Below are 25,126 nucleotides of genomic sequence, written 5' to 3'. Positions count from 1 at the left end.
GGTTGGAAGGGATCGCAGTGGTGGGATCCAGCAGGGTCATCCCAGAGCACGAGGCACAGGATGGTGTCCAGACGGCTCTGGAATATGCCCGGGGAGGGAGACTCCACAGCCTCCTTGGTCTGTGTTCCGCTGCTCAGTCACTGCGCAGTGAAGAAGCCCTTCCTCATCTCTAGGTGGAACTTCCTATGCATGTTTCTGCCCATTGCTCTTGTCCGTCTGAGCAGAGCCTGGTCCGGGAACACGAGCCCAGTGCCACAAGCCGCTGAGGAGTCAAACCCCACGGCCAGCACAGTCTAACCCGTGCCACGCATGGGCGGGCCCGGGACTCGAACCCGCGAGCCTCCGGCCCGCAGGGCCCGCGTTGGCCGGGCGGGGGCGCGGCGGCCCCGGCGCCGCCCGGAAGCGGAAGCGCGGCCGCGGTTCCCGCCGCGGTTGCCGAGCGGCCGCCGCTCCGTCCCGTCCCGCCCGCGGCCATGAGCGCGGCCGGGCTGGTGTCCGCGCCGCCCGCCGCCCCGCCGGGGCCGCCCGCCCCCGCCATGGCCCCCGCGCCCGACTACTACGAGGAGGAGGAGCTGGAGAGCGCCGAGGAGGAGGATGGCGAGCGGAGCGCCCGGGCCCGCGACTCCGACGAGGGTGTGTGGGGCGGGGGCGGGCTGGTGGCCGGGGACGGGGGGAGGGCAGCGCTCCGCACGGTGTTTGGGGTCCGGGGGCTTCAGGGGTTCTCACGGCGAGAACACCCGGAGGAGACAAGGACCTGGCAGGCGGCAGCGGGTCCCCGCGGAAAAGTAAAAGAGCGAAGCCGCTGGAGGGGTGGAGTTGTGGTTTCCCAGGTGAGCGGAGGCAGCGGGACTCAGCGGGAATCAGAGTGAAAACAGGAGAAATCCTGTTGTGTGTTGGTTCTGTTTCCGTGGTGTGAGGGGGAAGGACACAGCTAAGGACGGAGAAGGTGTGGACAGAAGTGTAGCAGTGCAGGAGGACGTGACCGTACCAAAACCGGGGAGCAGGGGAGAACAGGAAACTAGGTAAAACCCAGAGCAGCCAAGAGTGCAGAGGGCATCAAATGATGGATAAGGAGGATATAGAAGGACTCTTGGGCAGTGGCTGTTTCTGGCAGCAGAGCCCCCCATCCCCTCTGGTTATAGATGGGATGACGTTAAAGATGCAGAGAGAGACAGGGTCAGTGAAGGCTCTCCCAACAGAGTATGGAAATCCTTTGTGGTGGCCCAGACGTTTAAGTACTTTTCTTGCAGTTAAAAAACTTTTTGGTTTATCTTCGGTGCTTTGAATTTTATGTTAAGTTTAAACTTTTTGTAGTTTAAGGAAAATCTGGGAAAGGTTTGATTTAAGGGGCTGGGCTCCCCTGCCATGTGTAGGGAATTAGCTATGGTTTAGGTTTCTCAGCTGTTCCCTGTAAAATCTGGAGGCACTTGCCCCTCTTTGGCAAGGTAATGGATTCTTGGCTACCCACGTGTTACAAATAGAAGCCTGAGAAGTCTTAGCAGCAAACTAGGAATCCCACAGTGATGTACTTTATTTACAGTTTATACTGCCTATTTACAAAATGCAGCTATCTTTATGGCAGTGCTGGTATTTGGATGTTGCAGTACCAAGTGAAATATAGGTGAGAAGTTCATACCCCCGCCAGTAACTGCTCTCTCTGGCGAGACCTCTGTGGTCAGTGAAAGGTTTGTGAAATGTCTTTCAGAGTCTTTAGGCTGTTTGTGTCTCACCTGTGTGTGAGTATTAATGTAGAGCCCCTTTGTCTTAAATGGGAAGAAATGCCCAAGATGTCTAAGGTTGAAGTTGTTCATGTTGTTCTGCACTGCAAAACTCACAGTTGCAGGAACATGAGATGCTTAATTTCTCTCCTGAATTCATCTCTCAGGTTGTCTTTAATGCTAAATTGCCTGAAGTGTGGGTATTTCTTTTTTGTTTTCCTGTTTCCTTGTTTTTAAATAATTTGCTACTTTGTTTGGTCTTTTATTTACATACTTTCTTAACAAATTGGTTTTTTGCCTTGTTTAGACACTGAGGATGCCAGTGAAACAGACCTGGCAAAGCACGAGGAGGAGGACTTTGTAGAAATGAAAGAACAGTAAGTAACCCATTCCAAATACAAGTAAGGTGGTGTTCTATTTATTTGTGGGTTTAGGGGCATTTATTGCCTAAAATTTGGCAAAGTTTTGGGCCAGGATTGGGAGTTTTAAGTGCTTTCCCCAGTGGAACAGCTCATGAGTCCATACACTTGTATTTCTGCTCTCCCCAGTTACTTTGTCTGTTTAAATTCAAGGAATTGAGGGCTGCTGCTGTTTTGAGCAAAGAAGTAATTATGAGTTTGGGATCAGCTGCAAATGGATCCTTCTGCAGACAGATCCTTCAAATAAAATAAAGGTTCTGCTTTAGATAAGCTAAGGAAAAACAATGCCTAGGCAAATGCCTTAAACAATTGAATTCTAGTCCTGAACTAGAAACTGACTTTTGGGAGACTTGAAATAGTCTGTCCATAGTGCGTAGGAGCATTTGGAGTATTTTGAATTCTTGCTTACTGGCAGAGACCTGTTTTTATACAGGTTAGGAATATTTGGCCAGTGTTTAACCACAGATGTGTGGTAAAAGAAATGCAGGTTTGCAGCAGCACCAGAAATAGAATTTAGTGGTTTTTTAAAATATTGTGGGGAGCTAATAAAACTTGACATAGTGCAAGAATGATTCTGCTATAAAGTTTCCGATGTTTGTCATTGTAGGTTTCCACAACAACAACAAAAATCTTATTTTATCCCAAATTTTAAACCCATTTTTAAGACAGAATGAGAACCTTTCATGGGAATAAAATTCTTTAAGTTTGTAGTTCGTTTCTTTCCTGAAGTCCTGAAAAGTTTTTGATTCTGTGTAAACATGTAACCTCAAGAGGTGGTGGAATAAACTATATGTGCTTGGTGTTCAGAGTTTCCTGCTGTGTTTGCAGGATGTATCAGGACAAACTGGCATCTCTGAAGAGGCAGTTACAGCAATTGCAGGAAGGTAAGCTTAGAAGAGTAGCTTTGGTTTTTATTTTCAGTATTTTTCATATATCATAGAAGTATGGGGGTTCTGAAAGGTGGAAGCAGCACCCTTCACTGCATGTTGGTTCTCAGCTGTGCTGCAGGGTTAAAAATGTCAGCTGCTTCCCATCTTTTCTCCATCTTAACTCCACTTGTAGTTAAGCTTCTCTGCTAAAACACTCCTTAAAAGGAGCAATGCACTTTTTACAAAAACAGGGAATGTGCTGTGTGTGGTGTATGACTCCTTGAGGATATTTAATACTTAGGAAGAAAAAAATACAATTGGAATCTACAATTTATTTCTACTAGGTACTCTTCAGGAATATCAGAAAAGGATGAAAAAGTTGGACCAGCAGTACAAAGAAAGGATACGAAATGCAGGTAAGTGGAATTTCTCTCTTAGACACTGCAAATAACTTAAATGTGTGTTTTGTATAACACTGAAGTAAAAAAGAGGTAATTCTGTCCTTTAAAGAAAAGGGACTTGCTGGAGCAAAGGGAGCTTTGGGTGCATTGTAGGGTTTTCTCAGAGTCCACCAAACATATCGGGATCTACCTTGATTATTTTCTTCACTTGATCAGCCTTGTTTGCTGACTGATAAACAATTTTAGTCTTCATTTGTGGGAAGCAGCACAAGTAAAAGGGTGACTCCATTTTTCTCTAACCCACAGTGTCCCACTTGGGTTTGTTGTTTTGTGGCCCTTGCTGAAGCCTTTGGCTGCCCTGTCTCCTTCAGTTTGCAGGAGTGGGGAGTTAGGAGCACATGCTTTCCCCAAGATCTGCTTGTGAGCAATGAGCACAGAGCATTTGCTGCTGGAACTGTTGTTCTGCCTGGCTGTGACATGGGATGGGCTGCCTGGACTTGGTGTACTGCTCTGTTTCAAGGAGCAAAGTGCCCAATGCTTGTCCTTCTGGGTGTTTTTACTATGTTGCTGCAGAGGAATGGCTTGGAAAGATCCAGCTGCTTGCCCTTTCTCTTTCTTCTTACCTTTCCAGTAGCTTCTTACTTTGGATATTGAAGCAGGGCCTTTTATAGGAGGCACTATGTGGATATAGGAAATACAGCTGCTCTTCCTTTAGCAAAAACAAGCAGTTCTGTATTTCTGAAAGTGCCTGGGGAAGGTAAACGGTTTGCTTGAGGAACTGTTGAACAACTTCTTGTTAACAGGAACCTGTCTCCTGAGATGAATTTCACTAATGATTTAGGTTGGAAAAGACCTCCAAAAAGGCCTTTCATATGCACTAGAGCTGCATCCTGACAAGTCTGGGCTGTTTTGATAGAATTAAGGCCCAGTGCAAACTGGTATTTCTGGCTGGGCACGAGCAGTGCTGCAGCAGCAGAGTTCTTCCACAGGAGGGCAGGTGGTGATCACTTGGAATTTTATGAGTAAAAAATCCAGCTGCCTTGTACTACAGGAATAAAAGTCTTTTATGTTTGTCCTTGCCATGCTGAGGTTTATGAAACCAACAGTTTCCATTTACCTGCATTTGATTATCTACAAAATGCTGCTTTTAGGCTTTGCAAATAGAAAATTTGATTTTTATTGCAGCATTCTTATATTTGATGTATATCTATTACTGGGTTTTAATTTTTTTTTTAATTATGGAGTAGTACAGTGCTGCTACTATAGCCTTCTCTGAACTGAATAGTGTGGAATAGTGGAAGCTTTTCAGTGAGGTGACAATCTCTAAAAAACCTCTAGTAACAATATGTTTTGGTGAAACTTTTTCATAGTCACTTTATTTTCAGCATAAAGTTGTGAAGTCAGAGTAGAGATTGGATAAGTACATGAATTATTTGCTTCACTGCCTGTCTTGGCTGCAATATTCAATGGCTTAAAATGTCAAGGAATTAATTTTGTGCAGCTTTGAAGGTAATAAATTAAGTCTTTCTTGTGTTTCAGAACTGTTCCTGCAGCTGGAAGTAAGTACTCTTAATTTATCAAAAATATGCATTAATTAGATGGAAGAGGCATAAACCTTGTTTCATCAGCCAGTATTTGGGCTTGTTTTCCCAGAAGGCTTAAAGAAATTTTCTTCCTCTAGCTGGCTTGTAACACTTGAGATGTAATAGAGCTTACTGCTGGTATTACCTCAAGTAACTTCTGACTTTCTTGTTAAAATAGAGTTTAATATTGATATTGGGCTGTTGTATGTGGCTGTGCATTGGGCTGGTCAAAAAAGGGTGTTTAAGGTGATAAATGCTGTTTATAAATCAGCAGAGCTCTCTGCTAGGAGTTTGATTTGTTATGCGACATTAAAATATCTTTTTACAAATAATTATTTTGCCAATATAATAGCGCTAAGTGCTATTTAGATGTTTTTCTATAGATTGTGAATATTGATAAACTTCAGAACTTAGGCCAGTTGTGAACTGAAAAGCTGATCAATAAAGCATTTGAAAAGCTGTTGTGATATCACTGAGTCCTTAATTAACCTTCTTGCTCCTTGGGTTTGCATTAGACAGATCAGGTGGAGAAAAATTATGTGAAGGAAAAGAAAGCAGCAGCAAAGGAGTTTGAAGATAAGAAAATTGAGCTTAAGGAAAACCTGATAGCGGAGTTGGAAGAGAAGAAGAAGATGATTGAGAATGAAAAGTTAACCATGGAATTAACAGGAGGTAAAGAAGATAAACAGCTGCCATTTGTGTTACCCACTCTGCTCCTCCTTAGGAAAAGAGCTGTAAAGATGTCAGTGCAGGTTTACACAGCTGGTGGGAAATGCCAAGGGGAGCAGAGCACAAATTGATGGTCTTTTAATGGAGAAAGCAGCTCAAAATTCAGTGCATTGTTAACAGGTGAACCAAGCAGTGCCAGTGGAGCAGCAGAGGGGATGATGGGCTTACTTACATGCAGGGAAAGAGGCTGCTTTGGTTCCCTGATGTAGCAATAAAACTGTTGAGATATGTCACAGTATTGACCTAACCAGTGATGCCAGCTTGTAAAGCTGTATCCTTTTCTTCCTGCAGGAGTGGGTGCTCAAGTAGCTGCAGAAAGCCAAACAATAAAGGGTGAAATCTGCTGCTTAAAGTCAGAAAACAAAGATTTGTGGGTTACATTTGTGTCCAGGCTCTAGAAAATTAAATGGGTAGATTTTTTTGAGACGGTTGGTGTCCCTGATGCCTTGCAGTGCTCTGTGGTAATGGACACAGGGGAGCTAAGTCAGGGGTTAATTATTCCTGCAGAATTCTGATGCTGTGCTGCTGAACCAAAAGTCTGGTTTGATGTTCTTGCAGAGCAGCTCACTCACTTCATGGACTGATAGTGTGGTTTTGTTGCTGAGGCCTGTCCATGAGTTACACCCTTCATATATTTCTTGCATAGTATCTACAGGTTTTATGTTAACTAGTAATGTTGTTAATACTCAGAAGTGAGAATTAAGCCCTGTTTTGGTGTATTAAATGGTGCTCTTGGCTTAATATAAACTCTTAGGGCTAATGTGGATGGCATCTTGAGTTATGCTGTTTCACTAGTAACTTATTTATTTATGAAATCTGGTCTTATGGTCATCCTTGTTCACCCTTGAGATGAGGAGAGAAGGAATTTGGTATATTTTGCACAAGGTTTTTGTGTCTAGTGGGAGCCAAAGGGGCTTCCCAGATGGAAGTGCTTCCCAGGGGGTGATTCAGGGCTGCTTAGAGATGAGCCAATACATTTCAGCACAGAGAAAAGGAGGTGGGATGATGTGTTTGGCATTTATGGTATGGTCTCTTGGCTGCCAGTTCAACATATCTTGATGAATTAAGGAATGAGTTGTGAGAGTTTAGTGGAGTCACTGAGTAAAGGTTACCTGTAGGCATTTGGACAAACCAAGTTTAGATAATTATTTGGTGATGAGACTGATGTTTAAGTTCTTAACAGACTTTCTTCTTTTTCCCCAGTGCATATGCTGCAGTTTACTTCTGTCAACTGCTGCTCTGTGTGTTATTAATTAGGCTCATTTCATTAATCATTCTTGGGTAATCTGAATTTAAATACTGTTTGTTTGAAATCACTCCAGCAGACTTGTATCAGTCTTCAATGCAGAAATTTTCTCTAATCTTATGACAAAGCTGTTTTTCTGCCTTGAAGATGAGAGAGCAATTGATTTGTAGCTGATGTTTTACATGCTATTAATGATCCGAGTTGGGCTGGGAAGGAACTCTATGAGCTTGGCCTTTTAAATCTGTTCCCAAGCAGATAGGGTGAGCATGAAAGGAGCTTGCCTTGAATCCTTGTAGCATCATTGTGCTGCTTATCTGTACCTGGAGCAGCTGTAACCATGGCATTGCAGCACTGGCACTGAACAGTGACCTGATGGGAGAGAACTTGGATTCACTGTCAGCACTTCCATGCTGGAAGCTAGCACACACAGAGGAAAAAAAAAAAAATCCAATTTGCTGAATGAAAGAGGAAAGATTATTTTCCCTGTGCCTTGTGTAGAAAGCTGCTGCTGCTTACTCCTTTCTCTCTGGTCTTATCAGCTCTCCAACTTCATTTTTCTCCAGATTCAATGGAAGTGAAGCCTATTATGACAAGGAAACTGAGACGGAGACCAAATGATCCAGTTCCTATCCCAGACAAGAGGAGGAAACCTGCCCCTGATATCCTTTGCTGGAGTCACTGTTGGGTTTGCAGCCCCTGTGCTGCCCACACCTTTGTTGTTTTGTACAGCAAGGAAAAGGAAATGAAATGCCATGATCAGATTTTAACCTGGGAAATACTGAAGCACAATTGTCATGTATAATGTGTGCCAAAGCAATACCAGCAGTTATACAATTCAATACATACATATATGTTTGGAAATCCTTTGGTATGCTAATTTAATCCTTACAGTATCATGAGATAATTTTTTTTTGTCAGTGACAATAGTTTGAATTCTACAGGCAATTTATTTCACAAAATAAAAACTTTAAAAGAACATTAGATAGATATATATATGCTGCAATAATTGATTCCACAGATAGTAAATGGTTTTTTACATGAGCCAGAGCTTTTCTCATTTCAAGACGTGACAAAGCATTTACCAGAAAGATCATATTTGTCATATCAAAATAGTTTTTCCATTTCTGATAAAAGCTTCAGATCTCTAATCCACAGATGCATAGCAAAAGCAAGGATGCTAGATTTGTTCTTTGAATAAGAAAAGATGAAGATTCATCTTGTTTTCATGTAACACAAGAGACAGGAAAATATCCTTAGGATGTGTAATCCTTAGGATCTGCCTTGCTGCATGTCTCAAAATTAAAATGTTCCTTGGCTTCTGGAAATATGTTTTTTGCTCCTCTGTGATGATAGGCATTTTTTCTATTTGTGTATTAAATTCACCTGAAGAGGAAGGCAAGGATATTTGCTTTGCAGGGGCTTCTTATTAGATTCTAAACCTGTATGTCTTAGATTAAAGAAACTTATCTGAGTGACTCTCATTTTCTGAAGGCAGTATCAAATCTTGAACTTTTGGAGTTCATGCAGGATGGTCATGAGCATCTCCAGTTTCAATTAACCTCTTTCTGGTTGGAGATTCTGTTCACTCTTTCAGGAAATAAAAAAGTCATTTATTAGTGCCCCTATCTCATCCAAAATAAATGAGTTTCATAGTGAACATGACCTGCTAATTGAGCATGATACAGCAACCACACAGTGAAAATCTCTGCCTTTGCTCACTGGGGGAGGATTTAAGTCCATCAAAACCAAAATCCTTGAAATGCAGCCCAGCAATTGTTAACTTTAGTGTAATACTTTGAGTACTTTTGGCTAAACACTTGTTATGAAGAAACAAAAGTACAGCAGAGCTCTAATAAAACTAAAATACATTAATTTCTATTTTCAAAGGTCTGGGATTTGCTTTCAGGTGCATTGTATGCTCTTACTTATCCCCAACTACACAAAGTTTTATTTAACTAGGTTTAGGTGGAATTTAGCTTCATTGTAGAAAACTTGATATGAGTCTGTTGTTTCAGCTCACAGATTCTTCTCCACAGAAAGAAAAGATAAAAAACACTGAAAATGCTGGTGCTTGATGCTTCCATGAAGTAAATGTCAGTGCACTAAAGGTTTTTCATTGATGATTGTGTCTGAGTAAGTTAAAATGATTTAGCACTCTGCTGCTAAGATGGTGGGGATGGACTTGTATTAATTTCTCTGACAAGAAAAACCAGCTCAAGTAAGACATTTATTAAAACCTTGGAAACCTTTTGGCTTACATTTACTCAAGTGAAATGTCATTGACCTTTAATTTTTAGCCTTGCTTGTCAAAAGCTTATGGAAGCCTTAATTCTGGATACCTCAGCTAAATTATTTGTTGACTGATGAGCAAATAATGGAGGACCTAAGAACGCTGAATAAGGTAGGAATTGTTGCTTGACTGTATTTCTTCATTTTAAAGAGAAGGCAAATGCTTTCTCCTGAAGAGAACAGAGCTCTCTTTAATGTTCATTTTTGAGATGTGGTACTGTTTCATCCCCGTAGGCTTTCTGAAGTAGCACAAGAAAAGATTCAGCAAGATGGTATCTCTTTTTTACTGAGGTTTAATTAGCCTAATTTGAATTACTGTCATGTAAAAATATTACCTTTTGTGTGAACTGAGGGATGAGCTATGTTAAGGAGTTTCTTCCTCATGGCTGAACAGATGTCAGTGTGTTTTTCTGGGAGAACACAGGCTGCCTTGGGTTTAAGCCTTAGTGTGGGGTTTTTATTAATTTTTCTTTCTCTCCCTTCTGTCACAAGATTTCAGCAAGCTGGATAGGGGGCAGTGTGCATGTTTATAGCTTTTCTGGTTTTGATTAACACATTGTTTTCTTGCTGAACACTTGAAGGCTTATCTAATTTCTTAGAATATAAGCTGCTCATTAAGGCATTTTGAGGAAGGTAGTGGAACACGGGTTTTGTGCCAGCTGTTGAGATTTCTCTAATGATTTATTTCCTGTATTTTGTGTACCCTGAGAAATGTTGTATCACATTCAGAAATAGTGTGTTAGATGGGTTTGACTCATTGGAGTGGTTTGTCTGAATGCTCTCAAGTTCAGTTTTTTGGCCTTTTGGATCATTATACTGATTATCTGCACCTTTGGCTGTTTAGAGCACACTGGTTACGTGTTACGCTACTTAACAGAGCATTGAAAATAGAAATATTCAGAGTGTGAAAAGTAAGATATCTGAAGTTATCACTGCAGCTTCTGTGGCTCCTGTCAGATCTCTAACACTGCTTTTCTCTCTTCCCATGTAGCTTAAATCACCCAAGAGACCAGGTGAGTTACAGATGCAGTGGAACTTGTTCATGGGGTGCTGTTCTGAGCAGAGAATGGTACTGCAGGTGTTTGTGCAATTGTTTTGCCTGTGGAATTGCTGTTCTTTGTGTGGTGTTGATGTTTGTCAGGGATGGGAAGGGGGGGCATGAGCATCTTTGTTGTCTGAAACATTTGTGCATGGGACAATCAATCCAGCTGGGAAAAGAGGTTTTCCATTATATTCAGGTGTATCTGGGCACCTTGTCTGCTTGTCAGCTCCACTGAGGGATTCACCACTTATGGTTTTTTTGCTTCTATCTCTCTAGATGTGCCCATACACTTTATTTCAAGACAGAGTGGGACTAACTTGCCTCAGTAATTTTGACCATATTTAACTAATTAACTGTTGATTAGAACTAAAACAAAATCAAGGACATAATGTCCATCACTTATCCATTAATGTGTTTTCACATAAATGCTGTATTTCAGTGAATATTTTAATTCAAGGCAGAGGTCAAGTTACTCATCACAACATACAATATTTTCCTGATGGATAATTGAGTTTGCAGCTTTCTCTGCTTGCTATTTTTGCAAACACAACCTTATTAACTGCAGTTTTGCAGTCAGATGTGCTGCTGTGAGATGGGCACGTGCTGGTCTTTAACCAGAGTGTTTCTGCTGTCCCCAGCCTCCCCCTCCTCTCCCGAGCACCTCCCAGCTACACCAGCAGAGTCTCCAGCACAGCGATTTGAAGCTCGGATAGAAGATGGCAAACTCTACTATGACAAGAGATGGTGAGGCCTGGGCAGTTTCTGTTTCCATCAGTCTGTGTTGTGTAATGAGGAGGCAGAGGCTGCAGAGAGAAATGGCTTTGATCAAAGAATTGGTGGACAGAATGCTTCTGGGCAGAGGTTTGCTGCTCCCTCCACAAGCTCATCATGGGGCCAGTAAAACAGAGGGGATGATGGAATGTTCACACCCTGCAGGCTTTCAGAGATAACTGGTGGCTTCAATAAAAGGAGACTCGAATCTTTTGCATGGCCCACTGTGGCACTTAAGAAGTGAAACCTAATCAGAGGTAGGAGAGGCAGCAGGGATGTGACAGAAGCTGCCCAGTTTGGACACAGACACCCCATGATTTACTGTCAGCAGCACTCTCATTTCTGAGGTTCACATTTGTGCCCAGCATTCCACAAGGTGGCAGAAGAAATGTCATCCACCAGCTGCTCTGGATGAAAGATGCTTCTAATAAATCCAAATAACCTTTAAAGATAAAACCCACCTGGGAGAGGCAACTTCAGAATTGCTGATTGGATTTATCTCTGTTGAGTTTATGGCCATACAGCTGTACAAAACACAAGGAAAATATTAAATTGTGCAGAGGAAACTTGGATCTTAAACTAAATCCATGAGACTTACAAACCTGAATAATCAAGGGGGCAATCTTGAACTCCTTGAGCAGAAAACAATATGCTTTCAAAAAGTCATCTCCTTATTTGTAGCTTACTTCAGTGTTCTGGTGGCTCAAAGCAACAAGTGATGAGGCTGTAATTTTATCACAGAAGTAGGTGTGAAGCTGGTTTTGTTGCACAGCAATCCCCTTGGCCAATTGGTCAGTTTTTCCTTCTGACCGAAGTTTGAGAGTTCAGTGTACACAGCTCTCATAAGAGCTGCTCCCTCAGTTGAAACATTAATGAAGTGTAAAGCAGATAGGAACTGAACAAGCTACTTATTGGACAGATTCATCAAGGGTTTTTTTTTTGCTTTCATAGTTTTTTTGTCTGTGTAAAGTGACTATCCCCAGGATCTATTTGGATGAATAAACTCTTCAGAATTTTGAAGCATATGGAGTACTAGAAAAGTGTTCATGAGCAAAAAAAGAAAGAAAAAAAAAAGCATCTGAAGTAATCTGTCAGTAAAGCTCAAAACTTCCCTTTAAATTGAAACCTGGAAGAGCTTCACTGAGCTCAGAACCTCAGCAGAGCACCAGCTCTTTCTGAAGGGTATCTAGCTGTGGCATAAAGCACTTAACAGCTATTTTCACCTTGCTGAATTCACTTGTCATGGGGGTCTTGCTGTCAGGAATTCCAGCTGTTGTCTTTCCTGGCTGCCTTGTTCTTAGGCTGTTTTAAGATCAGTATCTTATATATTTTTTTTTGATTGTAATAATCCTGCTTAGATTTTTTTTTGATTGACATTAATAGTACATGTGCAAAGTAGCTGGCGTTTTTCAAAAATGAAGTAACTGTTGATAGTGGGAGGGTAATTCTTCCTAAGGTGCATAAAGAATGCTGGCATGCACAGAAATCCTAAACCTGACAGCCCAGGAATGACTTTCTCTGTTTCCTGATGCAGCCCTGCATGACAATTACCTGAAAACAGAGAATGTTTAATGCCAGTAATGAACCCCCTGAAGTCTTGCAGAGACATTTCACAGATGTCTACAGAGTGGAGTGTTTCAGGTGAATTTTGAATTAGACTCAGTTTTTTTAATCCTCAGAGCTCTGTGCCCCCCCCATCAAATCCTAGACCACAGTTCAGTGTAAAGCAACCATATTTTTGCTCTTAGCTGCTGCATATAGTAATGCAAAGGGATTTCCTTCAATCTTCTGCTGGAGTTGCAGCTGGAAATATTGGCCTTTCAGTAAAATATTTTATAGCAAGAAATGGAATTATTTCTGCTTGCCTCACTTGGTGTGTTTTACCTGCTGCAACAGTGAGAGTTGTTTGGCTCTGCTTTCTTGAAAGCCAGCTTAAACCCCATTGCATTTTTCAACTGAGGTGATTTTCTCAATCCTATCCCTCTCTAGATATATAAACTTGGCAAAAGGGTGAGACATGACCAGGGAACTGATGCACCAAGGTGCTGTGCCTCCAGCTGCCCTGTCTCTGCGAGTGTGAGACAGCTGAGACAACTCAGTGAAACACTGCTGACTTAGCTCTTTGCCTTTTCTGGGCACAATTAGCATTAATTTACTGATGGAGAGACATTCATGATGTGAAATCCAAGGGCTGAGTGAAGACTGACACGTGTGCCATCAGCCTTGGAATTTACTGGTAATCAAAAATTGAAAGTGGGGGAAATATTTCCTTGTCTGTGTGGGCACAGCTAACACTTGAGAGCTGTTGTTTGCACTGGTTTCTCCTGCACTCCTGCTGATTGTATCAAGATCAAAACTCTTAAGTACTCACAGCATGGCATAGTAGGGCACTGCTGGACTGAGATTCTTGTCTCATCTTAGTGAGGCCTGGGGTTTGCAGTAGCTTATCGAGTTCCTCTGTATCATTTAATGACATCTGGACTCGCTGAACTGAGATTTTTTTTTTTTTGGCTCAGATCATTGTTGCTTTGCACTGCCCTGGAACCCACTGACATTGTTTCTGTCAGAATGAAGGAGAAAGGCACCTGGGTCCAGCCATTGTTTTAAAGGTTGCAGGATTTGGGGATTTTTTTTATTCCCTCACCCTTGCAAGGGTGATGAGTCTGTTTGGCAGGCTCAAAGCTGACACTGATTCCAGCTACTGGCAAGCACTGTGAAAATTCTGAGTGCAGAACTTTCCAGCAGGAAGAGAGTGTGGAATAAACCCTTGGAAGACTTCCACATGTGCGGTATGGTTATTGTAGAAATAACTGTAAAGTTTCAATAAATTCCTGTATTTTGCAAATGGAAGTCAGGCTGCAGGGGTTGCATTGGGTAGCTACTGAGGAAATACCTGTACAGGGATTCTGGATTGCCCAGATAAAACCATGATTAGTGGAAAGGTAGAAATACAGTCATGCTTTTATAACTGTGAATTATTTTGGTGCTTCCTTGATTAAGATGATTTACTTCCAAATCACCTGTTCCAGTGTAATTAGTTCTGCCTGTGGAGCAGAATGAACAGAAAGTGGGGCTGGCACACTGCAGCACTTGGAGAAATGTGGGCTGTGAAAGAGGGGAGTCCACAGAATCAAATTCAGAGTTACGAATTTCAATGTCTTTGTTTTATACACAATGCATTAAGAACAATATGATATAAAATGGGATAAAATGAATATATTTAGTCATGGACTCCTTATGGCAGATATTTACAGCTCATTACAGAGTCAGTTACCCATTAGTTCCCATTTTGGGTATTTTCACAAAATAGGACAGCATTAGAAATTAGAGGTCTCATTTAACAATACACAGATTGCACTGATTGAGGGGAATTCAATTTTGGTGATGGTGGTGCACTAGTAATTCTATATTGGGGAACAACTTGAGTACCTTTGATTTGCTCTGTTGTATTTTGTCAGGCAATATAAGGAACCCAACCTGAATCTGAAATGGGAAGGGCTCTTGGATTAACCCTTGAAGCCTGGATGTGTTGTCAGTCACTGTTCCTGGGTGTGGCTGGGGCTCTGCCTCTCCCTCTTGCCGTTGTGCAATCTGTTTTCAGTAACCTTCAGTGCAGAGTTGAATGTGAGTTAGGACCCTCCTGCATTTCAAAATATCATTAATGCAGGGGGTGTGTGTGTGATCAGATCACCCACTATCTTGCAAAAATTGAGAAAGTGATGTGGAAAGAAAGGCAGACTTCAAATTTACTCTGTCCAGCTTTATCTATAATGGATTCATGCATTTCCTTTTTCTTTTTCTCTTTGCAGGTACCACAAGAGCCAAGCTATTTACCTGGAGTCTAAGGAGAACACAAAGATCAGCTGTGTGATCAGTTCTGTGGGTGCCAACGAGGTTGTGGCTGCTTTTATTTATCAGCAGAGGGGGGAAAGACATGGGTTTAGTAAGGGCTGAAGATAGATACCTGTCTGGTGTGTAAAGAAGCTGAAGCCAAGATAAAACTGACTTGAGAAATCTCTCTTTGAGATGGGAAGAGACTTGCTTTGTTTCTGAAGGATAATCCTGTGTTTTGCAAGCTCCTGCAGCAGTTGGGCAAATTTTTGCAGATTCCAGACACTTCAGGGAAAGAAATAATAGATTTGAGTGCACTTCTCCTCAATCAGCCAATAAAGGAGCTTTAATTTGTTGTGGCAAAAGGGAAAACACTTTATTTTCCCCAGAATGAGTTGCATGTGGGATCTGTTTGTGTCACAGCTTTTCCCTTGCAGTGGCAGTTGTGACACTCAGTTGTTCAGATAAAAACAGTGGTAGTGTGCTTATGGGTGCATTAAAATTCGTTAAAAGTTATTACTATAATTTAGCAAAACTAATATATCATTCCATCATACTGTGGTACAACATAAAATTGTACATGTTTGTTTCCTACAGTTGCTCAAAGTTTATGGATTTTTGAATTATTTTGGCAAGCAAAACATGCCAAATCCTTGGAAATGTTGCAGTTGGGAGATCATTATCAATGAATGTTGATTTTAATTTCTCTAGAGAAATAATTGAAGTAGAAATCCAGGCAAATACTAAATTCATTTTATATTAAGGGGTCCTGCTAATAAAGTCAAATTATAACTAAAATAATACAGTTAAATGAATTTACTTGCCAGGCCTGTAACTAATATATGAAGAAAAGAAATTTAGGGTAAATCACAGGCCAACATAACTTTATAATCCTTTGCATTAGGAAATATTTGTCTTCCCTCCTAAAATACTGTAGTACTAAGGATTGGATAATTCTTACTCAGTATATTTAAATATGTTGAAATGCATTAGAAGGATATAATGCAGAGGAAATTGCTCAGACTTGATTTTTAAAGTACAGGGTTTTAGATCTAAACACCTTGAAGGTGATTTCAAAAACTCTCTGGAGTGGCTGCCTTGGTGGCAGCAATTTGTCTTCTGGCACGTGGTGTGAATCCTTCCATGCAGGTGGTTAAAAGAGAGGCCTTTTTATCTCCAGACACAATTTCTGTGGCACATTGTGGGAAGTGCTTCATGGAACAGAATCAGAATAAGCTTTTCATTTGACTAATAGTTACTTGTCTGGGCAAATCCCAGGATAGATAATTTGATGATCTGTGGATCTAGAGAGACTTAGTCTTGATTAGGCAAAGCTCAGTGCCACGGTTCTGTTGTGAGCTGTTGCAGGAGGAACCTGCTTTCCTGATGGTGCTTGAAAGAGTAATTTTTCTCGAGGACTGTTTTGAGCAGGAAGTTAAGGAGGTGAAGTTAGACACCTTACTTCATTTTCTACTCAGGCTGCAAATGCCTCACGTGGGGAGGGAGAGGGATTAACCTCATTGATCTGTGCCCCCTGAGGTGTTCTGCTCCGACACTAAGACACAGAGTTAATTTGTCTGTGTGCTGCTTGCTTTGAGTTTTCCCTTTTTCTCCCCTAATTCATCTCCCTGCCCCATTCTTTTTGCCCTTCCTCTCCTGCAGATCTGGGTGAGGAAAACCAGCGACAGCACCAAGATGAGGATCTACCTGGGGCAGCTGCAGCGGGGCGTGTTCGTGATCCGCCGGCGCTCGGCCACCTGACTCCACTCTGCTCTGTCCTGGTTTTTATCAGATCACCAAACCTCTGCCAGGGGCTCACAGGCTGCTCACTCCTCCCAGCAGCAGGGAACAGTCCTGACCTCTGACGAGACACTTTGTGGCTGGCCACATAATCCCCAGTAGTCCTTAAACCTCTAGTGATGCCCAAGCACTGCCCTGGACTATTTCTGGATTTTGCATCAAGCTTCTGTATGCTCTCTTTGTATTTTGGGTGACTGTTTGAGAACACTTGGCATCATCCTCCTTTTCGTTGTTGTTTCGTGGTGCACAGATGGGGCTCGTGTCAAAAACATCATCATCATGTTTCTGTTGGGAGTCAGACCAGTGGAAGAACCTTTGCTCTCAAGACCTGAGGTTATTTGTGCTTTTTGGCCTTGTTTTCCTGCAAGGCTCAGGATTTTGGGCAACAGATGAATCCTGCCAGGTTTCAGCTGCAGCTGAGAGATACCTCCAGAATACCTGGTCCATCAGCTTTATTGGATGGACTGTTGAAAGACTGGAGACTTTTTTAGGATGGTGTGAACAGCTCAGAAACTGCTGAAAATACAGTGATTTTAATGTAGCTCAGAGTCACGCGTGGTTAGTCAGAAGCTTCCGTTTCTCTTCACATTAAAAAACCCTTCAATGAACAAGCAGAGTATGTCTGTTTGCTGATATAATTAGCTGGGATAGGTGGATGACTAAATTAAAGGAATAATTACCTGGCTATTTTGCAGATAGCAAGGCTGTATGAACTCTGTGTGTGTCTATAACTGCTGAGATGTAAAGAGGCAAAAAATCAATTTCACTTTTTCCACTGATGCTCAGAATCACCAGTTATGGTGGGATCCTGCTGACAGGAGATCTGCAGTATCCTCCCAAGCATCCTGGTGCAGAGAAGGAAGTGGCCTTGACATGCTGGTAGCTGGAACCTTCATTCCCTGAATGCTCTGCAAAGAGCTGCTCTTGAAGGCTGTTTTAATTGCTGGAGGTAACACTGGGTTTCTACACTTGTCCTCCTGCAGCACAAGAGAAAATGCCCAAATAATGATATTAAGGTGCTCCCTAGGTGTTTAAAGCTCTGCCTCTGGCATTCCTTTGTTATTCCCAGTCATTTGCTGATGGCTAGAAACACCAATGCCGTGTGTGTGACTGCTTTGGCAGGAGCCACGTAGTGCCCTGGCAGTGCTGTCACATCTCTGCCTTCTGTGCAGAACAACTTAGTGCTCCTTGTGATTACTAGTCAAATAGTTGTAGATTCTGTCTTTCTCAGTCTCTGTCACTTTGAGGCATCTTCTGGTTTTGCTTTTGAGCTGCCTTCTTGTTAACATCCACCCAGCCCTTCTTTGGTGTGTGGATAAATGGAGTCCAGGGAAGGGAGTTGCAATGGCTGTGCCCATTCCTTTCCTGCAGTTGGGTGGCAGTCACATCCCAAAAACTGATGCCTGTACGTGGGTCTGGAGTGGAGTGTGATGGCTGAGTTCCTGATGTGGCTGAGACACCTGACTTGGTGTTTGCTGAGTTTTGAGGCTCTGGAGCTCTGGCAAGGAAGGAGAGGGTGTTTCCCACCCCTTGACAATGTGCCATCTCTGCTGCAGCTTAGGCAGCCAAATGCAGTAGGCTGGATTTTGTCAAGTTAACAGCTTACTTAATATAACTTAACATTCTCTGCACATGTCACAGGTTTTTGATAAGGTGATGATGTACCAGACAGGATTTGTCATTGAGTCTTTAAATGAACATCTTTCTAATAATAAGTGCTAAGGAAGTAGCAGGATTTATTTCCTGTCTGTATCATTTTATCAGTACATATATTTGTGGGAATAGCTGGTGACTTGTGTTCAATGTTGGGGGAGATACTTTGCCAGCAGCCATCTGCTGCCGTGGTGTTCCCTGTTCTGGGGTAATTTTGGGAGTTAACAGAAGTGTGGCTGGGATGTCAGGACGTGTGTGGGACAGGAGAGGGGCTCCATGAACTCATGGTGAATCAGGGCACTGCCTCCTTAGGGGAGCTGGCAAAACCCCATCTCCAACTCTTCCACACCAACCGTAGCACCTCCAGGAGGGATGTGTGAGGTTTGTACAACTTCCTGCTGTCAGAATTCCTTACCAGTTTCTCCAGTGCCTCTGGGTCAGCCTTTGAACTGCTAATTTCTGTTTTTGGCAGCCCTGAGTATGGGTTGTACTGCTGTAAATGGCTCAAACTTAACTGCTACACTGAAGGAATTTTGTTTATAGGCTACTTCATCCTCAGTTTCTTAATGAAATGAAAGTCTGCCTTGTCTCTGTCGATCACCATAAAGAGTAGATGTGTCTCACAGAGTACATGAATATTGTATCCTGGATTTTTTATCCTGGCAGGCTGTTCTGTAATAGCCTGAGCCATTTGTGAGGCTGGAAGTGATAAAGTGCAGTGCCTTGCTGTGCACTCAGGGAAGCAAGTGCATTTTTTTTTTTTAATCCTAAAAGGATGCACAAGTAGTTCTGTGGTGAGGATGAGGCATGTGGAGATCAAGAGTGGAGACATCAGCTGTAGAGCTGAAGATTTCCTGCCACGGGTTGGAAAATAGAGACAAGTTACTCAAGGAGATGGACAAGGTCTTGCTTGAATTCTAGGAGAAAATTGGCTTTTCTGTCTGCTCTTTGCCTGCTTATCATCAGTCTTGAAGGATCCCAACCCTCTGAACAGAAACTGCTTTGCTGCAGGTATGAAACAATTTAATCCTCATTATGAACCAGCATTCAAAGCAAATTTAGGAAATGGCTTTAACTCATCGTTACAGTAGTTTTAAAGAAAGGTGAACCTTCTGCCAAAAATAGACTTTTATTGGCAGTTAAATTGCAGTTGGCTGAGTCATATTAAGCATTTTTTTTATTGCCTTGAGAAATGGACTGTGATGTTGATATGTGCAAAATAAAAAAGACATTCCCTCCCAGCCATTATATGTTCCAATGGAAGGAAGGCAGATCAGGGAGCCAACTTCCAGGGTTTTTTTTGACATCATTCTCAACAGAAAGGTTTCCAAAGAGGCTTTTTCCAAGGACAAATGCTAAAACACAACATTGGCTTTTTTAGTTTATGTGCTCTGCCTGGAATTTTGTAACGAGACAAAGGGATTTAATGACAGAAACCTTAATTGTTTGTCTTGTTTTTTGTAAATTTCTGGGGAACTTAAATAAAATAAAGTCTAAAAGAGCAAGAAATAGATTTGTGGATAACTGAGGTTCTTCTTCTCTCAGAAAAAAGGAAAAGCAGCATTTGTGTTCGTGTTCCATAGAAGCAAACACTGAAATAAATACTCAGAAATTCTGAATGGGTGTCTAAGGCTTGCTGTTACTATTTTTAGTTTGCCCAATTCTAAAGCTAAGAATTTAATACACAGTTAAGTATTTAGAAAACAAAAGAATGCACGTTTCTGTTTTTCTATGATTTACTGAAAACCTGTTGTCACTGAAACTTCAAATTTCATACAGTTAAAAAATTCTACTGTTGTAATGTTTTGCTGAATGTGGAAAACCCCTTTAATATTTAACATCAGCTCAAACTTTGTCAATGCCGAAACATCTTGTAATACTTAAGTGCCTATCACTTTACAGTGGAGTAATTCTGTTTATTTAGATTCCTCCTTTTTAGGCAAGCATGCTTTTCTGTAAAATATTGATTTCAACTTTTGAATAGGCATGAAGAGCAGCTTGGGTTTATGAAAACCCCCCTAAAATATTTGGGTTTTTTTTCCTTCTCCAGTGTGATGCTAATAAATAAGCAGAAGGGAGAGAGTGGCTCAAAGAAGCCTTGGGACCAATATTAAAATAACATTTAGGTGACAACAGAAATGCAAAATATTCTCCATGTTGTATATCTAAACAGGATGGGTGTCTCAACTCCCCTCACATAATTAAAATGCTGAACAGCAGCACAGGAAGAGTTACTTAAGCCTTTGGTTCTAAAATAGCAATGCTCTGAGCAAAGCCAGGCATTTGTGGGGCTTTGGAACCGGGAGCTGTAACCCACGGGAAGCAGCTGCTGATTTATTCCATCAATCTCACATTTGAAAGCTATCAGTTCTCTGGATGCCTCAGGTAGCTTTGTCATTTTTCATTTAGCTCTAATTTGCATCCCCATGTTCTGCCCTGAATCCTGAGAGGGGGGAAAAAAGGCAGAATAGTGATGAAATGTATATTTTTCATTTCACTTTATTAATGCTCTTTATTTTTATGGAGTTTAGGATTCTTTGGAAGGTGGTCACTGCCTGCAGATCTCTGCAGGTTTAATGGCCAGCCCAGGTCATGAGAGCTATCAAGCTTTAACAAAAAAATAAATACAAATGCAAATCCAGGGGAAAAAATGGTATCTTCAGTCAAGGTTTCTGCTTGGTGGTGTCAATCCTGTTTGGAATTGGTGACTGAAGGGTTTTTAAGTGAGCAGACTGGTGGCACTGACTGACATAGGTTTGGAGGACAGGCTCAGGACACATGGATGTCTGCTTCCATCATTAAATGAGGAGGTAAGTCAAGTTTTTTTGGCTTTTACTTTTTTTTTTTTTTCCAGGGTGTTTGATAAACGATTGATTCCTGTCACACAGCTGAAGGCAGCTGCTGATCATGTCAAGTTCCTGTTAACACTGAAAAATTACTCATTCTGGAGAAGAAATAACCTTTTGCACATGATCTAAAATTTAGCAACACTGCCTAATGGCCACAGGAATGTATTTTTTTCTGATGTGATTAGAGAAGAAACATTCCAAACCTCACACATCATGAGGCATCACATAATGGGGAAGCCTCTGAATACTGATGATGCTAAATCATGTAAAGCAGTTGCAGAAAATTAGTAGAAAAATAGGAAGCAAAGATTCTGTTGGAAAGGATTTCTGGGTGGTAAAAATCTCGTCCATTGAGATTGGGAATTGCTAAAACAATTGGTTCAAGACTGTCTGGAAATCTGAGGAGAGTTTGACCTGGGACCCAGGGGTACTCAGTCTGTAATGGGATCTCAGCGTTAGAATATTGATTAGGTCTCATTTTGGACCAAGCCTGGAGTTTTGCAGTTCAGGAAAGGGAAATAAAACATGGCAGGGTTGTTACCAGCCCTGCCTCAGCCTCTCGGTCTCATTCTCCCCTGAGAGAATTCAAAACTATGGATTTTTTTCTTCTTTCATTGAAATAACAGTTTTGGGAAGAGCTTTGAAAGTCTGGGTGAAGTACAGAAATGCAGTGTCTGTCCCCTGAAGATGGATAAACCCTCCTCTGTTCCAAGGAAGGGACAATTGCTGGCAATCCACTGAGTGGCTCTGCCACAGCAGGGCTTTGCCTCTGGAGGATTTCATCCATCTGAGTAGGCACAGGTGCTTGCCTGCCATGTCCAGGTGCTGTGAAGGGGAATATTTAGCAGATCTTTTGGGCTGCAAAGCTGCAGTTTTGGTGCCCTCATACCTGGGCTGCCTGGGCAAGGCGGGTGGGGCGTGGAAGGCAGATCTGGACTGTCCTTGGAAGGAATTTTGGAATCACAGAATGGTTTGGGTTGGAAGGGACCTTAAAGATCATCTTTCACTCCCTGCCATGGGCAGGGACACCTCCCACTATCCCAGGCTGCTCCCAGCCCCATCCAGCCTGGCCTTGGGCACTGCCAGGGATGCAGGGGCAGCCACAGCTTCCCTGGGAACCTGTGCCAGGGCCTCAGCAGTGCAGTGAGGAGTCCCTGGAGCAGTGAGCAGGGCTGGGTACCTCTCAGTGCTAATCTGGCTTTCTCAGAGAAGTCTGAAGGCTTTGTTTGCTCTGAAATCCCATGAGGGCCAAAGGGAGCGTGAGGGACGCAGTTGGCTGTGCGGGCTGGCTGGTGCCAGCCTCTGCTACCCCAGTGCTGATTCCCTGGGGGGGGATCTCACCCTCGTACCTTGTAATGGATGTGAACAGCCTCAAACCCTGGCTGTGGCCTTCCTGAGGCCTGCAGTGCCTCTTTATCTTGTCACCCAAGCAAAGGTATCAATAACCTGCACAGCCTCTGAGCGGAGGGGTTTCTCCCCATCCATCCTGCCTGGCAGGTGCTCCATCTCCATTATGCCTCAGCTCTGCTCTATCTGTCATGTTCCTGGCCTGAATGACAGAGCAGGAAGGTGCTGCTGGTGGGAGCATTTCCTGCCTGCCTAATGGGGATGTAATTAATGGATGCAGCCAGCCAGCCGAGCAGAGGCACGAGGCCTCTCCTTTAGCCACCCAACCATGCCGTGTTACACACCCTGCTCGATGGTGGTGCTGCACATTCACTTAAATTCTGAGCCATTGCTACCTTTAATTAATGTAGCACAGTGAATTTTTCCACTGCTTCCACAGCCTTTTATTGCCAAGTACCTGGCTGGATGGCTGTGGTGTCTCAGATGCAGGGGAACGTGCTGCAGGGCCAGGCAGGCTCTGGGTAGGTGGCTCGTCACTGGGGTGATGCCTGTGACACGGGAGGGGTCCCAGCCCTCCACCTTGCTGTCACTTGTTCCCTCAGTGAGCTGAGTGTGCTGCCAAGGGGCTGCAGGGACAATCACAAAAATGGGACAGTTCAAAGGGCTGCTTTGGCTCTCACCCTGCTCCCCCCACGGTCTCCTTTGGGAGCAGACATGTCCGGAGTTCCTGCTGGAAGGTAGGCGGTGAGGGTGGGTTTTGCTGCCTGGGAGTTTAACCCAGCCACCATCATCATCATCATCATCCATCATCGCACATGGAGAGCCTCACTGTCCATTGAAAATTGGGATTTGTACCTTCTGTGTTTTTGGGACGTGCTGCCTGCTCTCACCCCTGGCACAGCGTGGCTGAGGTGTCCCTCAGTGCTCCGGCCAATGCTCGGGTCCTTTGGGGCGCTGTTACAGATTAAATTTGGCAGCTCCGTGCTGCCCCTGCACCATTAACCAGTTTAATGAGCCTCTCAAATGGCTTGGGGCAGAGCACAGGCCCTGCTCCACCTTCCTGGCCCTGCTCCTGCCTGCTCACACGGCTCGGCCGACAGCAGGGCTGCGGCTCCAGCACTGGGGTCTCCTTTTGGGGAGCTACAGCAGTGTAGCTCAGCCCTGTGGTGGAGTCTGGGGACTTGGGAGTTTTCCACAGCTCTGTGTGCATTACTGATAAGGTTTCTGAGTGCTGAGACCCCGCAGGGCTCCAGAGCCACACCTGGCTCAGGTGCTCCCATCCCCTCAGGTGTTTCTACATCCCCTCAGGTGCCCCATCATCCCCTCAGGTGCCCCTGCATCCCCTCAGGTGTTTCTCCATCCCCTCAGGTGCTCCTCCATCCCCTCAAGTGTTTCTCAATCCCCTCAGGTGTCCCTCCATCCCCTCAGGTGCCCCATCATCCCCTCAGGTGTTCCATCCCCTCAGGTCCTCCTCCATCCCCTCAGGTGTCCCATCCCCTCACCCCTCACCGAGCCAAAACTCCTCCTGCCTTTCCAATTTCACAGCGTCCTGCTCTTGGCGTTTATAAACAAACTCTCCCGTGTTCACCCAGTTAAAAGCAGCCGAATCCATTCTGCAGAAATACTTTTCTCCCCTTTCCCGTCGCTGTGGCAGGGCGGGCGGGAGGAACCAGCCCCGCTCAGTGCGGAGCATCCTCTTTTCCTTTTCCTTTTCCTTTTCCTTTTCCGCTTGGGAAGGGCAGCCGGTGCCTGCTGCTGCCTGGCTCGCCGCTGATTTTACCCCATAGTGGCTTTGAAATACGAATCTCAAAGGTTTCTACAGAGAGAATAAATGGGAACAAACCTGATGGTTCATTCGGGGAGGCTGAGGCACAGGAGGGCAATGATCAGCCAAAGGCTGAGAGCTAGCTCTGTAACTCAGCTAGAAATTACATTCTCCTCCCTCAACTTAGCTTTTACCCTGGGTTTGAGGGCAACGGAACCTTCCTTAAGGCTCTGAGTAGAGTTTTGGTTATGTCAGAACTTCACCTACACCTCTGAGCACATCATCTCTTCAGCATCACACTCTTGTCCCTTCTCCATCCAGCTGGCCAGGCCAAGGCTCCCTCTGGACAAGGTGGCTGGCTGATTTCTGGATCACCAGCTGCCTTTGGTAGTTGAAGAACTAGAAAACTAGAGAAGCTGGTTGCACAAACCATTGGAAGAGAGCCCCTCTGCCTTGGCAGTTGGTGCAGATCACGGGATCCGTCCTCAGTGGCTGGCTGACAGATGGCAGCTCCCTGGGGATAATGAATCATTTGTTTGCCCAGGATGTTGAGTGTGGAATGGCAATGTCCATACAGATTCTGGGGGAAGCTCAGAGGGGACCTGTGGCCCTTGGAAAGGAGGATCTTACTCTCCAAGGTGGAACTCATTAGCTAAAGACAATAAAATACACTCTGAAGGAATCATGGGCTTCCTCCCTGCCACCTTTGGCTCCCCCAGAGCATCAAGCAGCTAAAGGATTGCAAAAGGAGAGGAAGAGAAACTGTCTGACATCTGTGGGCTTTGATCTGCTGTGGAAGATTTCTCCCCTCACC

The 25,126-nt window shown here is 43.5% G+C and overlaps 1 protein-coding gene across 2 annotated transcripts; it reads left to right on the top strand.

The window, feature by feature from the left end:
* Positions 1-418: 418 nt before the first annotated feature.
* Positions 419-19,970, top strand: SUDS3 (SIN3A corepressor complex component SDS3). Of its 2 annotated transcripts, XM_021549837.3 has the most exons (12): positions 419-633; positions 2,026-2,095; positions 2,966-3,021; positions 3,351-3,422; positions 4,947-4,966; positions 5,506-5,662; positions 7,529-7,624; positions 9,305-9,366; positions 10,246-10,267; positions 10,935-11,040; positions 14,877-14,961; positions 16,561-19,970. In XM_021549837.3, the coding sequence occupies exons 1-12, from the start codon at positions 474-476 to the stop codon at positions 16,657-16,659; spliced, it is 1,005 nt and encodes a 334-aa protein (XP_021405512.1). In that variant the 5' UTR covers positions 419-473; the 3' UTR covers positions 16,660-19,970. The 2 variants fall into 2 exon arrangements, with proteins under 2 accessions (XP_021405512.1, XP_085449201.1); XM_085593075.1 differs by lacking the exons at positions 14,877-14,961; positions 16,561-19,970 and adding an exon at positions 13,584-14,868.
* The last annotated feature ends 5,156 nt before the right edge of the window (positions 19,971-25,126 follow it).

This window comes from Lonchura striata, chromosome 15 (assembly GCF_050655825.1).
Source record: "Lonchura striata isolate lonStrDom1 chromosome 15, ASM5065582v1, whole genome shotgun sequence".
NCBI lineage: Eukaryota > Metazoa > Chordata > Aves > Passeriformes > Estrildidae > Lonchura > Lonchura striata.
Note: the sequence above shows the minus strand (reverse complement) of the source record. Positions and strands in the feature narration are given on the sequence as shown.